Raw genomic sequence first — 13,592 nt, 5'->3', positions numbered from 1 at the left:
CTCTCTTTCTCTCTCGCAGTCTCACTCTGTTTCTTTTCTTTTGACTTTTCTAGGATGACAGATGCTGAATATATACTCCCTATCTGATGCTGTGGCTGTTTGTGGTTGGCTGAGAGGGATGTGAACTCATTAGTTTGCAGCTGTGTTAATCAAATCAGGTTGGGTTTCCATTACGCGTGCCAAACATGCCAAACGGTGCCAATCCTTTGATCTGACATCAGATGTGACGGGACAGTCGATATAGAGATACATTTATGTGCTGATTGCAGATAGTTGCATTGAATAGTGGTTTTTGTGGGTATTTATTGCATCGTTAATGTGCCTGATATTCTGGAGACCTGCCTGTGAGGTTTTGGTGACGTGTGCACACTGTCCGCCGGTCAGCCAAACTTTGGCTTACACTGGCTGCGCTCCGCCTGCACTAACAGTGGTTTCAGCTGGCGAGCTTTTAGTGCACCTTCGGCGAAGCCAAGCTGGATCTGTTGACACCTCCCCCTGCTGCGCCGCCACATCCATCTCAGCGCACCTCGGTGTGCCAAACTACCAAACTGAGCGCGCCTCGGGTTGCGCTGCTTGAAACTAGCTCTGCGCGGGGTTTGCCACCCTCAATGTGCCGGGAAACTAGAGACCATGGGGACACATTCAACAACATTTGACATTTAAAACTATATCAAAACATCTGTTTACAAACTCTCACACAACTTGTGCAGTATATTCCAAGTCTCAGTTATCTAGTCGTATGCTCAGTACTTTACATACACATGCTTTTTTGCTAAAAGGTGCAGTACTCGTCCATGCGTAATACTGTTTAGTTTAGTTATGTTAAGTTCAGACATCTCTGAACACATCAACATGAAATGATTTTAACGCGATTATTTTCGTCACAAGAATGTAATGATCATCAAATGTGTGATTCAGTGCTAAAACTTGAGGAAAATTGATGCAATATAAAAGGACATACAGTTTTAAACATTATGGTTTAAGAAAAAAATGCATATGTCTAGTGAGTACTGACTGAGCATACAACTGGATTATAAAGCAAAAGTTGTGTGCGAGTTTGTGAACAAATGTTTTGATACAGTTTTACTGTTGTTAAACGTGGACCCCTATGACTTCAATTCATCAAGAATTTTCTGTTTTTGGATTCTTTGCTCACTGTGGACGCATGAAAGAAAAACAAAATGTTCTTTGTGAATTCAACATAATGCAGGGTGAGTAACTGATACACAGATTATCATTTGAGGGGTGAAGTGCTCCTTTAAGGTAGAGGACTACACTGATTTCCTACTGGTTGGTTGTCAAAAAAAGGAAACAAAAGCAGCTGTTCTGATCCGAAAACATTTAAATAAAAAAAACAATGACATGCATGGCTCACTGACTGCTGGGCGCCACACAAGATGTAGCTTGTTGCTCCATCCTGAATATGATTAATCACATAACTGGGATACTAGTGTGCATGTAAATATATTAATTTAAAAATGGAAGGTAGTGTTTGGAAAAGCTCATAGGGTCCACTGTGAAAGCCTTCATCACCTGTTGATAAGCAGTGTATGCTTTGTGTAGTAAACAGCCTCATATATGTGATGCATCTACTCATACACCATGACTGTATAAAACCTACATCACTGTGATTCGCTCCAGTGAGAAGGCTAAGAGACCTCTGACGTGTGCCAAAGCAGCAGCACATATTTCACATATTGCTGTGGACTAACAGGGCTCAAGGCTGACGGCGGCGGCTCCACTGTGTTGACTAGGAGCATTCTCTGAAGGTCTTTGTGACCAGAGCAGTGACGCACAGACGAGCTCCCTGGAGGCCGAGCGTGGAATTTGAGTCGAGGGATAGAAGGGGAGGGGGGGGTGGGGGGCTGCGCTCTCACGAGATTAAACCATGCTAAGGTCTGCACCAGTGACTGTGGTGTAACCAGGCAACACAGCCAAACCCACGTCAGCACCAAAAACCCACTCAGGTGGAGTCACTCACAACTGCCAGAAGCCATGTTACTGGAAAGATCCCCCAAAACTGAAAAGATTAGCCTGAGAAATATTCTGGTATGCCTCTCTGTATTTGTCACGTTATGCAGTCTCCAAAGAACAAGTTTAATTCACTGAATAAATGTCACTGCAGCAACAGATGGAAATACAGTAGATGCAATACATATACTATCGGGTGTCTAGTAGAAGCTAAACAGCAGACTTCATTTTTGGTTTGGCTTTTAAATGAAGGGAAAAACAACTAAACAGAGAGTAACAACAGGACCAATTATGTGCATGCAAAAGTGCACATCTTCGAGTCTTTGCATTGACATAAATAGGTTCAAAAGTGTATGTAAGTGTCGATATGTATGCATACATGCATGTGACGTGTGCATGTGTTGCTTCCCTGTAGTGGCACCTGAAAGTAAACTCGTCAAAACATCAGTTCACACAGTAAAAATCATCATTATGATAATCGACCTGCACTTGTATCTGCCTTTCTCATCTTTTCAACCACTCAAAGCACCTTTTACACAACTTGTCGCATTCATACACTGGGGGTCGAGGCTACCATACCATTTCTGCGATATAATGCTATCCTTAACAATACAAAAAAAAATAGTAAAACAAATATTTTATTATTAATTTAAGGACATAGAATTACAACAAAATAAGTGATATAGTTTTATAGTTTGCTTCAAATATTCAGTAAAAACTAAACAAAAATGATCTCTTATTTCTTTAGTTTGTGAACAACAGTAACTCAAAGTGAGATTCAGATTCTGTATACAATATTAATAGTTCAACTAAATAAAATCTACCACAAATTACACATTTAAACAGCTCTCAAATACAAAAAATGTCCCCTGGGATCTACATATATAAATCAACAGGTGATTTCCTTCTTTTAGCAAAATCCTACAAGACTGAGTTGTTTTTTTTTTCCACCTGCACCTTTATGCTCTGCCATTTCTCCTCTAATCATCACGCTGTAACCTGCAACAGGCTGTTATGATACCACAACTATTGCACATTCACATATATGTAGCTTTTTCAGATAGGTTTACATTACCAAAGGTTTATGACAAAAATCACTTGACAACATCGACTCCCGTGTAGCGCAGCGCGAGAGAGGAGAAAGAGAGAGACGCTGTGCTGCTGCCAGAGGAGCCGCTGAATGAGTTCCCTCTGATCTCTAAGTCGCTAAAAGAGTCTGAGAAGTCCGGGGCTGTTCATAAAACATTTAGAACGCCACAGTTTATTCCACATTACTGAAGCTGCTCCTCTTTTTTAAACTACTGCAGAGTCTGTGATAATTTTGCTTTCAGCCGTTCTTGTCGTTGCTGTCGGTAACAGTATGACATCAATATGTCAACAAGTCAAAGTATTGTGAGTATCATGATACGACGCTGGTATGATTTTGAAGAAGATGATATGGCACACCCCTACCTGCTACTCAGTTAAACTGAGGTCCGCTTGAGGTCCAGTAGCTTGCCCAAGGACACTTCAAAATGCATCCTGAAGCCGGAAATTGAACCACCTTTCTTGGAATTAGCGGACAACCTGCTCTATCTCCTGAGCCACAGCTGCTACGATGTTAAGGGAACGCCTGGGAGTCTAGCTAGCAAACAACAACTACATCAGAGCCTTTAAGTGTAAGAGTAGAAGACGTCTCCTATGAAGCCAAACGCAGCATAAAACAACACTGCTGTCAAAATGTGTATATATCAAAGTCCTGCTTGAAGGAGCAGTGGGGAGGATTAAGGGTGCATTCACACCACGATAGTCCGGGGGACTCGGTTCGATTGGGCTGAGAATGCCGAAAAATTTCACACCTTCATTTGGTTCGGTTCACTTTCACACTGCACTTTTTAAAGCGGACCAAACTGCCTTAACAATGTCACGCAGTTACAACAGCTGCTCGTTTGGGGGTGGTATTGCCAGAAATGACCTCTGACCAGGAAGAAAAAAAAGCATGAGGAAGAAGAAAACCCGGCTCATTGATCGGCCAGGACCGAAAACGGAAATCCATCCCTTTCAGTCGGCTTGGTCACCACAAAAACAATGGAGCAACAATTTACGCAGCCTTGGGGTTTCTGTTTTTACGTTTTTACCTCTGCTTCGCTCGGTTCACGCTGTTGGCTTTGGGGTTTTTTTCTACCCAAAATGAACTGCTCTCTACATTACTTCCTCTCTTTGGTTCACTTCCTCTCTTTGGTTCGCCGGATAGTCCGTTTGCATTTCCCACTGTAAGTGAACCGAGACCCCCAGTTTTCAAGCGGACCAGGGTTCACTCGTTTGATGCGCACCAGAGTTTGAATGAGCGTTCACACCACTCCAAATGAACCGGACTATCTGTTGAAGCGGACCAGGGTTCGTTTAAAGCGGACCAAAAAGCGCCAGTGTGAATGCATCAGTAGGACAGTGCACTTCACTTTAAAATGTAATCTATCTTTTTTTTTTTTATTGGTTCTTTTTGTCTTTAGTTCATTGTTCAGCTAAAAGAATGGCAGAAATAATTTCCTTTCGTCATTTTTAATTGAACGACAATCATCAAAATGCTGTAACTTAGCCGTACACTGAAAGCAGCAGAAAGGTAAAACTAAGTACACTTTAACATTTGACTGCAATTAATATCGTTATCACGACATCCAACATAACGTACCTTGCCCATCATGTAAAAATACTGCAGGCCTGAATCTGACATGGCAAATCACACAGGCAACATGTCAACCTGATGGAAATACATTCATGTGTTTCCCCCCAACTGTACTTGCTTATTGTTAACAGAAGTTAGGCCATTATTAGAGGTCATTATTTACCAGCTGGTGTTATTAAACCACAACATTACTGTCCATACACCGCTGTCATGTCAAGTTACAGTTACTGAGAGCTTATTCATGTAATCTCTGAGCTGATACTCACCTGGCCTCTCGGATCCGACAGAGTTTCTGTCTCTTCAAAGTCGAACCATGAAAATAATGCGCGTGCGGCTCCCTGAATTTAAATAATACACCCGAGTTGTGTCGAATGAAAAGTTTGACGACGCAGAAAATGAGCAGTGGGGCTGTAGATGTGAGACAGTGACAGGAGACGCGGAGAGAGACATCTGCTGCTGGCGGCTGCTGAGCTGAGGGGCTGGGACTCTTACTATTTACTCTCCTGTGTGAAGAGACCACAGCGCCCTCTGTCGGTGCTTCTCACACTAGCTCATACACCAGTCTACTTGTCATGTTACAGACATCCATGTGATATAACATGTGTTTACACATGATTTAACAACTGACTTTGGAAATTAGGCAGTGTGTGTAAAATGTAGAAACATATAATGAGTGAAACAGTAAACTTGGGGGTAACGTTTGGTTTTTGCATTTATAAATGTGACACTTGTCACACATTAAGGAGTACAGTAGTCTGTGAATGAGGCATGATACTCACTGTGTGCACAATTATCAGGCAATTTGTATTCCTGAGGATTTTATTTTTGAACAAATACAGTGATATCAGTCAATCCAAAATGTTAATAAACCTCAAAACTGAATATTTAACAAAGGAAAAGTGATGTTATATTTATCGTGCTCAAAATGTATAATGACATTTTCACACTCAATTTTGATATGCATCTCATATAGAAGTGTGTTCTCGACATGCAGCATGTTATATGAAGTCTGTATCAATGTGGTCACAGGAAATACAGAAACACTGTATAATGAGGCCTAGATACAAAGCATGGAATTGCAGTCTACATTTTACATCATACAGGATTCATATGGTGGCATTAAATAGTTGAAGCTGAATATCTTCTGTCCAAAACACATTCAGTTAACTATCACATGAGACAAAGAAAGGCGGCAGTTGAACAGGTGGCATCAGTTGGCAGTTTTGTTTCAAAAATTGTCAGGCAATTGATTAATAGGTTAACTTCTATTAATAATTGAACCAACAACCTCCTCACAGTCTCATTTCTCTAGCTCTTTTTAAAGTGTGCAATTCCTCAAAAGCAGACAAATTAGCCTTTGTCACAGAAGACATTTCCGACATGTCATAGCGGTTATCAAAATATCCTCAATTTGTGAAATATCTCTTTATAGCAGTTTCTTCATAAACATCTGTGATGAATTTTCTTTGTGCATAATCAAAAAGGGTGTGTTAAAAGCTGACTGTATCATGAGAAAATCAAATCAGAACAGTCAGAATAAATCAAAACAGTATTTCCCTTTTCATTTCCTGGTGACACTCCTATAAATCTCATGTATGATGAAGTAATATAACATCTCATGTTTACTTTAAACCCAAATTATGTACTTAAATAATATGACTGATGGATTAAAATGCTCCTTACTCTTCCTCCTTGCCTTGCAGTCCACCATGTTTTTTTGACAAAGAGGGCGTGGTTCTACTGTGGCCACTTTAGATGATGTGGAACACTATGATTGGCTTAAAGACATCCAATTGAACAAGTCTGTGCATTGGGGGAGGAGTCAGATGACAGCAATCATAGATCTAGACATCTACTGGAACGGTCGGGGGATCTTCCTAGAAATTTCACTTTCTCGATCATCTACATTTCAAGTCATATAAATTCCACTGATATTCAAAAGTCATATTATCGAAGACAGTCTACATTTTACTGCCTTCAGGTTTTGTGGCAGTTATTCTTCAGCCACCTTCCCTGTGATCCTGTAGGTCTCCGTCGGCCCCTGCTCTCCACACGACAGCTGGGTCTCTTGACTCTCCGGCTTCTCCAGCACATCTGTCAACAGTGAACATAATCTTAGACAAACATTGAACATCCGAAGTTTTTACTAAGTAAATGTCTCTTTTTGTTGCTTTTTTTTTCATTTAAAGGCCCAGTGTGTAAGATTTAGGGGGATTTAGTGGAATCTAGCAAAAAGAAATGCAGATTGCAACCAGCTGAAACGTCTCCTGGTTAGAATTCCTTCAGTGTTGATTGTTCAGGAGGTTTTTACCAAGAGCCAAATTATCCACAGAGGTCTCTTCCTCTCCAAAACAAACAGACCTGTTGAAGAAAACTGGTAAAAACACTGAGTAAAGCAGTTTCACATCACAAATCAAGTGTTTCGCCAATGCTGTTTGACATTTGTTCTCTGATACCTTAATATCCTGACGTTCAGGGGATTTTTACCATGAGCCGAATTATCCACAGAGATATCCTCCTCTCCATAACAAACAGAGCAGGTGATTTAAACCAGTAGAAGCACAGACTAAAGCAGGTTCCCATTGAAAAATCATTGTTTTTCCGATGCTGCTCATCGCTGAGGAGCTGCTAACTACCATGGCTGACGCTGAAACACAAGCACCCACTCCCTATGTAGATATAAAGGGCTCATTATAAGGTAATGAAAGGGCAACAATTCTTATCTTCAAGTGATTAGACACCAAAGAAAACATACCTATTATATTGCATTTCTGTTAATATGTTCCTCTACATCCTACACACTGGCCCCTTAAGAGCTGGATTTCAACTGTGACGTGGAAATGTTACAGACCTGTTTGCTGACTGTCTCCTGACTTGTTCCTGTTGTGCTTGTGGGAGGGGGCGTAGAGGAAGATAATGGTGAAAACATACAGGTTCCACATGCCGTAGATCCCTGTGAGGAAAGCACTGTGGACTTGGAGCGTGTAGTCTCCCCAGTGCCAGTGACCCTCGCTGACCTGGTGAAAAATAAACATTTGGAATAATCTTTAAGAGCCCAGAGACAGCCGGAGATTCCAAGTCCTAGCTGAGGCAGCTAGGACTTCCATGTTTATCATTAGAGGGGTAATACTTACTTGATTTAAGATAAAGAAGATCACCGTCATGGCTGCACACACTAGAGTTACCAGCATCAAAAACTTGAACCTGAAAATTATACCCTGGAGCAAGAGTGAAAAAAGTCTGAATATTGTTTCATCTCTTGTGATTCAGGTATCAAATGAAACAAATAAAACAATTCAAACCTTATAACGCAGTCTTCTGGCCTCAGGCATTGCAGGAAGTTGCTGTATTTTCCCACCAATGTTACTGAACACACAACGCACCATGACACACAGGGAGAGGAAATACAGACAGACAGAAATGCCTGCCACATTAATGAGGGCGATCTGTGATGACAGTCAAGGAAACGGCCTGGGGCCGGTCGCACAATGCACCTTAAGTTTACTCCTCTACTATGACACCTAAGGTTTAGTTTTTCCTTAGCTGAGGAAATGACTCAAGGGTGTTGTACAGACTCTTGCTCAGACACCCATTTGTTTGCTTGAATGTGCACTTGTGATAGCCTAGACTTCCTGTTGGCCACCTTGTTTTTTTCCTGACTTTGGTTGCTGAGGTCGTCTTTACAACAGTTTAACAAGCTTTAAGCAGTTCCTCAAGTATAAGACCAGGACAAGGAAAAAGACTCAATGAAACATTAAGGAGAAGACTTAAGGATGTTTTCTGCAACTGATTTTATTTAAAGGAATTCTTAACTCACATTTAAAGGAAATCAAAATCTTCACTTAAGGTGCTTTGTGTAACCAGCCCCTGGATGATACACACAGAGGCACAAATTTAAAGTATGATCTTATGTGTCTGAAACATTGTAATCATCTGAAGGATACTGCCACCTTCGCCCCAATTTCTGATGCCCAAACACTGTAGAAGGGGTTGGTCAAATGAACGCCCCTATGATAAGAAACAAAGCAGATCAATAGTTAAAGCAAAACAGAACCATAACACAAAAGACTTCATCAAAAGCAGTCATGTCATTACCTTTCACTTAGGTCAAATATGAGGAGGATAAATGAGCCGAACATCACCAGTCCAACCTGCCACCAGTATGCTGAGAGCCGATTCCTCTGACTTTGGTCCTAAAGGATTTGATAATTAAGTAAACTGCATTTCAGGCAGGAACACTTGAGTCAAAGAAAACTTTATTTCCATTTGCAGTATTATATTTGGTGGTATGGCTCTGTTCTGGGGCCTCTCTGCCTTTCCTCGGGCCTACACAGAAAGCCTCTTCCACGTGCCTATGTGGAAAGCCTTAAGGCAAAGACAGTACACCTCTCTGCCCTTCCATGTGCAAACGAGGAAAGCCTTGAGGCATAGAAAAGAATCATGTGATCTATCAGCTGACTCCCTTCCATCAATCAGCTGCTCCATCAGCTGATGGGCTGTTTGAGATGAGCTGATGTAGCTGGGCTGTGAGCTGAGCTTGACAGTGTGTCCTGCCTGAACTGATGCTCAATAAGTGGTGTGGCAGAATGGAGAAAGCTACAATAGAGAAGAAGTGAAAGGTGCTGACCATGAGGTGTTCACCACAGAAGATGATCCAGAAGCAGAAGAGTGTGGCATAGAAGACGCCCTGCTGGGCATCTTCAAACAGCAGCATCCACGTCCATTCAAAGCCCAGGGACAGCCACTCCACTGGCACATTCAGGAGCGTCATAGAGATACCCAGAGCAAAAATCACCCTGTATACAAGGCAAATACAAAGACTACTATAATGGATTGCTCTTAAAAGACAATAACATTCTGCTATAGGCTGAGTATTGACCTGATTCTACTAGGCTACAAGTGCACTTAAGATCAATTCATTTCCCCTGCTCTCAACATGCCACCCTGAAGCACTGCATCCCTCCTGAAATTATGACAGGAAGTTTACCTGTGGCTTTAAGTCCACACTGAGTGACTAAAAAGCCTGGGCTGCACTCAGAGTTTCAACCCAAGAGCAATGGAACTGCTGTATAATGAAAAGTTGACGGTGTATTCAGTCTGTAAATCTGAAGCCTGCAGAGATGTAAGCAATGTATGGAGGCCCAAAGAGGTCAATGTTGAATAAACAAATAATCAAATCATCAAAAATAAAAAATATCAGTGCAAAATATAGATGTACCAGTAAATTGTAAAATGATTTAAAGGTCCAGCGTGTAGGATTAAGGAAAGATATTGACAGAAATGTAATCTAATCATGTTTTCATTAGTTTATAATCACTTGAAAATAAGAATTGTTGTGTTTTTGTCACCGTAGAATGAGCTGTTTATATCTACATACAGGTCGGGTCCTTGTCCATGAAATCCACCATTTTGTTTCTACAGTATCCCAAAATGGACAAGCCAAACTCTGGCTGTAGATAGGGCCATTTGTGTTTTTGCGTTTTTCATGTTGGCCACTGTAGTTCTCCTACACATTGGGAGTCTGCAGTATGCAACCTCACCGCTAAATGCTACTAAATCCTTCAGACGAGACCTTTAAAAAAAATCACAGAAACTCAATTTATTATCCTTTTTATTGAGTTTTTTTTATTTATTATATTTTATTTATTAAATTATTTATATTTATTTTTATTTTATATCTATCTATATATATTATATTTATTTCATTCTACAACTTTATTTTAAATGCTTCTTTTAAAAGTATCTGATAATAAATAAACAGGTATTTATATATATTACATTTATTTCGTTACAGAAATGTTATTTCAAATGCTTCTTTTAAGTAGGTATTGAATAATGCCATTTTTCTCAGTTACATTTTTATTTCACGTCACATTTCATTTCATAATGTCACTTCACAAATGTTGCTTCTCATAACTTTTCATGACAGTTAAACTATCACCAGTTCCCGCCCCCTCACCCTTCAGCCAATCGCACGCCCCCAGTTGCCCAGCTAACTATCTGCCAGCTAGCTTACTTGCAACAAACTAGCTTTTCTAAAAGTGATATGAACTAAGAAAATACTTTAAAAAAGATTTTTTTTGTCACATATATTCCCATGTTTTGTATTTATTATTATATACTTATCATAATGTGTAATTGGTCTATTAAATATTGAACCCTTTAGGCTTCCGTATATTTGTAACTTTAATGCTAAAATGTAACAATATTTTCAATGTGGCTACATGTTGCTAGTGTTAAAGAGTTAATGCTGTGGGTTTAATACATTAACACATTTTTCCTTATTGGTTCGTACTTTTCCAAAAGGACCGGAGGTCTTGCCATGAGGCCGATCCTGTGCCAGTACCAAGCTGTTGCCACAAATATCCAGGGACTGAACACAGTCTTCATGGTGATCCACACTTTAGTGAAGCCTCCATTCTGGTGGATGCCCTTTGAGAAGTGGGACATTAAATGTTTGAATGTAACACATGCAGGCTTTGAGATCTATTGAAACTGAAATTACAATTAAATTACAATAATTAAACTCACCACCACATGGATGTCTTTTATTTCTCCAATACCAACATTCACTGTGTCGTTCACTGGCAAGCGCAGGTTAATCAGATAATATTTATGGGCTACACATCCCAGTTCCATGAATGGTATGGGGTCACAGTTGTAAAAGTGGCCTTCGTTTTCATACGTCTGCAAAAGTACGGACTGTTACAGGTTACTATGCAGAGATATTATAGTTCATTTCTTATGTATTAAAATGCAGTCATGCAGGTTTACCTTAGGGGCTGCAAATATGCACCTGAGAGGCCTTTGCACCACTGAGTGAAACTTTGTGGTCCACTCAGATCTCAGATCATCCCTGTATGCCAGGCCAGCATCAATAGTGATGATTACATCATCTTCTACACAGGTAGGAACAAGATTTAGAAAACAAACAGTAGCTTGGACCTACTATATTCTTTACATTTCTGACAAAGACACACCTCTTACCAATCTGATTGATCATTTTGAATGCGATGTCATACTGTAGAACAGCCAGCATGTACTGAAACCAGGGACTCATCTCCTTGTTGGGAAGAGGCACATGCACAGCAAAAACAATGTCGTTGGCATCCAGCGTTTTTGCCAGAGGCTCATCGAAGCTGTGAATCTGCTGGCACCGGTTTGGTCCCCACGGCACAAGCCAGCCGCGTGCCCTGTGGCGATTAATACATTTGGTGGCTAGGTAGCGAATGGCGCTGGTGGGACTGGGAGCTATTGCAAAGGAGAGTAAACTGTCAGAGACATGTGGTTTGAGTTATGTTTCTTAAAGGGCAAGTTTTGTATTTTTCAAACTGGACTCTATTTGCCAGTGTTTTGTGTCTAAGTGACTAATGGGAACAACAATTTTTTAAAAATTGGTTCATTGAGCGAGACAACTGAAAGCATCAGCCTTTAATTAATAGGACAGTTGTTAGCATGAAAGGCAGAAATAGAGGGGGGATAACATGCCTGCTCCACCCTGAAGTGCTTGTTTTTGCAACGGACAAGTTCAGATTATTATTTTGTGCCTGACAACTTATAAGTATGTCAAAAGAGACAGACCTTTATGTTTAAATGTAAGATCCTTTTTGTTTAACCAGAAATAGCACCATAATCGCTATCGCCAATCCCACCAGACTCCATTTAAAAAACATTAATTTTCTCATTATACAACTCACTTCATTTTAAGTTGACAGAGACAAAATAAAACTCACAAAAACCATCTTGGTTCATCTTTCCACTGTTCCAGCAATCACCAGCTCTGGTTTGGCTGAAATAAATCCTTAATTTATGCAGTTAGATGTCAAAATATGCTGGCTTTATACATGCTAAAATTAGTGTTTATTTGAATAGAGTCTGGTGGGTTTGGCGAGGGCAAGTTTGGGGCTGTTTTTAGTTAAACCAAAAAGATCCTACTCTTTAACAAAAAAAAGTTTATCTCTGTAGGGAACCTTTCTGTAAGTTGTCAGCCATCTGAGCCTATCAGTGACAAAAAAGCACTTGTAGTGGACAAAAATTGACAGTTAGGGCGGCAACAATTAGTCGACTAATCGATGACTCATCCACTATCAAAACAATCGGTGACTATTTTAGTAGTCGACTAATTGGTTTGTGTCATTTTTCATAGAAAAGTACTATAAAAGTACCTCAAAATACTCTTATTGCAGCTTCTTACGTTCAAATATTGGCAGCTTTACACACTCTCCCGTGACAGTGAACTAAAACCCTTTGGCATGAGTACAAAACAAGATGACATAATTCGGGGGTTTGGGAGAGACAGACTGACATTTTTCAACATTTTAACACATTTTTCGGGAAAATGATTAGTCGTCTAATCGAAGAAATAAACGACAAATTAGTCGACAATAAAAATAATCGTTAGCTGCAGCCCTATTGACAGTGCAAGCACACCTTGGGTGGTTACATCGCAGCCTGTTTCACCACTCCCAGCTGCCAATGTTTTTGTTGTTCCCAGTTAGACACAAAACACGGGAAAACAGGGTCCAGGTATGAAACATATCAAACTTACTCTTTAATAATAGCCAGAATAAAGCTTTATCATATTCATTTAGCCACACTGGGAGAAGCCAGTTCACATCAGATTTTTTTCTGAACTTGTAACACAAAAACAATTTGCAGATTACACATTCTAAATCTACTATCCCTTCTTTAAACAGTTGATATATAAAATCTGACTACTTACCAATTAATGCTCCGACCATGATGCAAAGAACTTGAAAAACAAGAATAAAGCAGCCCAAGAAAACCAATTTCCTGGTGCTCATGTTTTCTATGATTGCTCCTGCCATTTTTAAAGATTATTTTGAAAGATTGATGCTTGAGACAAAAGACCCGTGGACCCAGTGGGCTAAGTGCTCCACTGCTGCTCGTCTACCTGCTCACACACATTTGACTCACAAATCACGAGCACAGTGAGTGA

The 13,592-nt window shown here is 40.2% G+C and overlaps 2 protein-coding genes across 2 annotated transcripts in view; both read right to left on the bottom strand.

The window, feature by feature from the left end:
* Positions 1 to 5,098, bottom strand: part of gng12b (guanine nucleotide binding protein (G protein), gamma 12b) — a 45,747-nt gene extending 40,649 nt beyond the window's left edge. Inside the window, exon 1 of the mRNA XM_049588509.1 lies at positions 4,900 to 5,098. The gene's annotated coding sequence lies outside the window, so the exon portion shown is untranslated. The remainder of the gene's footprint in view (positions 1 to 4,899) is intronic.
* Positions 5,099 to 5,618: 520 nt separating this feature from the next.
* LOC125896134 (protein wntless homolog) lies at positions 5,619 to 13,478 on the bottom strand. The gene is made up of 12 exons (XM_049588496.1): positions 13,356 to 13,478; positions 11,621 to 11,884; positions 11,408 to 11,532; positions 11,165 to 11,320; positions 10,929 to 11,065; positions 9,261 to 9,429; positions 8,729 to 8,826; positions 8,578 to 8,641; positions 7,936 to 8,079; positions 7,768 to 7,851; positions 7,485 to 7,650; positions 5,619 to 6,727 (listed from the first exon to the last, which is right to left on the bottom strand). Exons 1-12 carry the CDS (start codon positions 13,459 to 13,461, stop codon positions 6,627 to 6,629), a joined length of 1,614 nt encoding a protein of 537 aa, XP_049444453.1. The 5' UTR covers positions 13,462 to 13,478; the 3' UTR covers positions 5,619 to 6,626.
* Positions 13,479 to 13,592: the final 114 nt, after the last annotated feature.

This window comes from Epinephelus fuscoguttatus, linkage group LG10 (genome assembly GCF_011397635.1).
Source record: "Epinephelus fuscoguttatus linkage group LG10, E.fuscoguttatus.final_Chr_v1".
Lineage (NCBI taxonomy): Eukaryota > Metazoa > Chordata > Actinopteri > Perciformes > Serranidae > Epinephelus > Epinephelus fuscoguttatus.
The sequence above is the reverse complement of the archived record's forward strand: the minus strand, read 5'-3'. Positions and strand labels throughout refer to the sequence as shown.

Bases quoted from the DNA above. Each gene is read 5' to 3' on its own strand.
- LOC125896134 (XM_049588496.1), bottom strand. From the start codon at position 13,461: ATGGCAGGAGCAATCATAGAAAACATGAGCACCAGGAAATTGGTTTTC. The intron at 11,533-11,620 runs GTAAGAGGTGTG...CTACCTGTGTAG, and splicing joins CAAAATGATCAATCAGATTG to AAGATGATGTAATCATCACT. The intron at 8,642-8,728 runs GTAATGACATGA...TTCTTATCATAG, and splicing joins ATATTTGACCTAAGTGAAAG to GGGCGTTCATTTGACCAACC.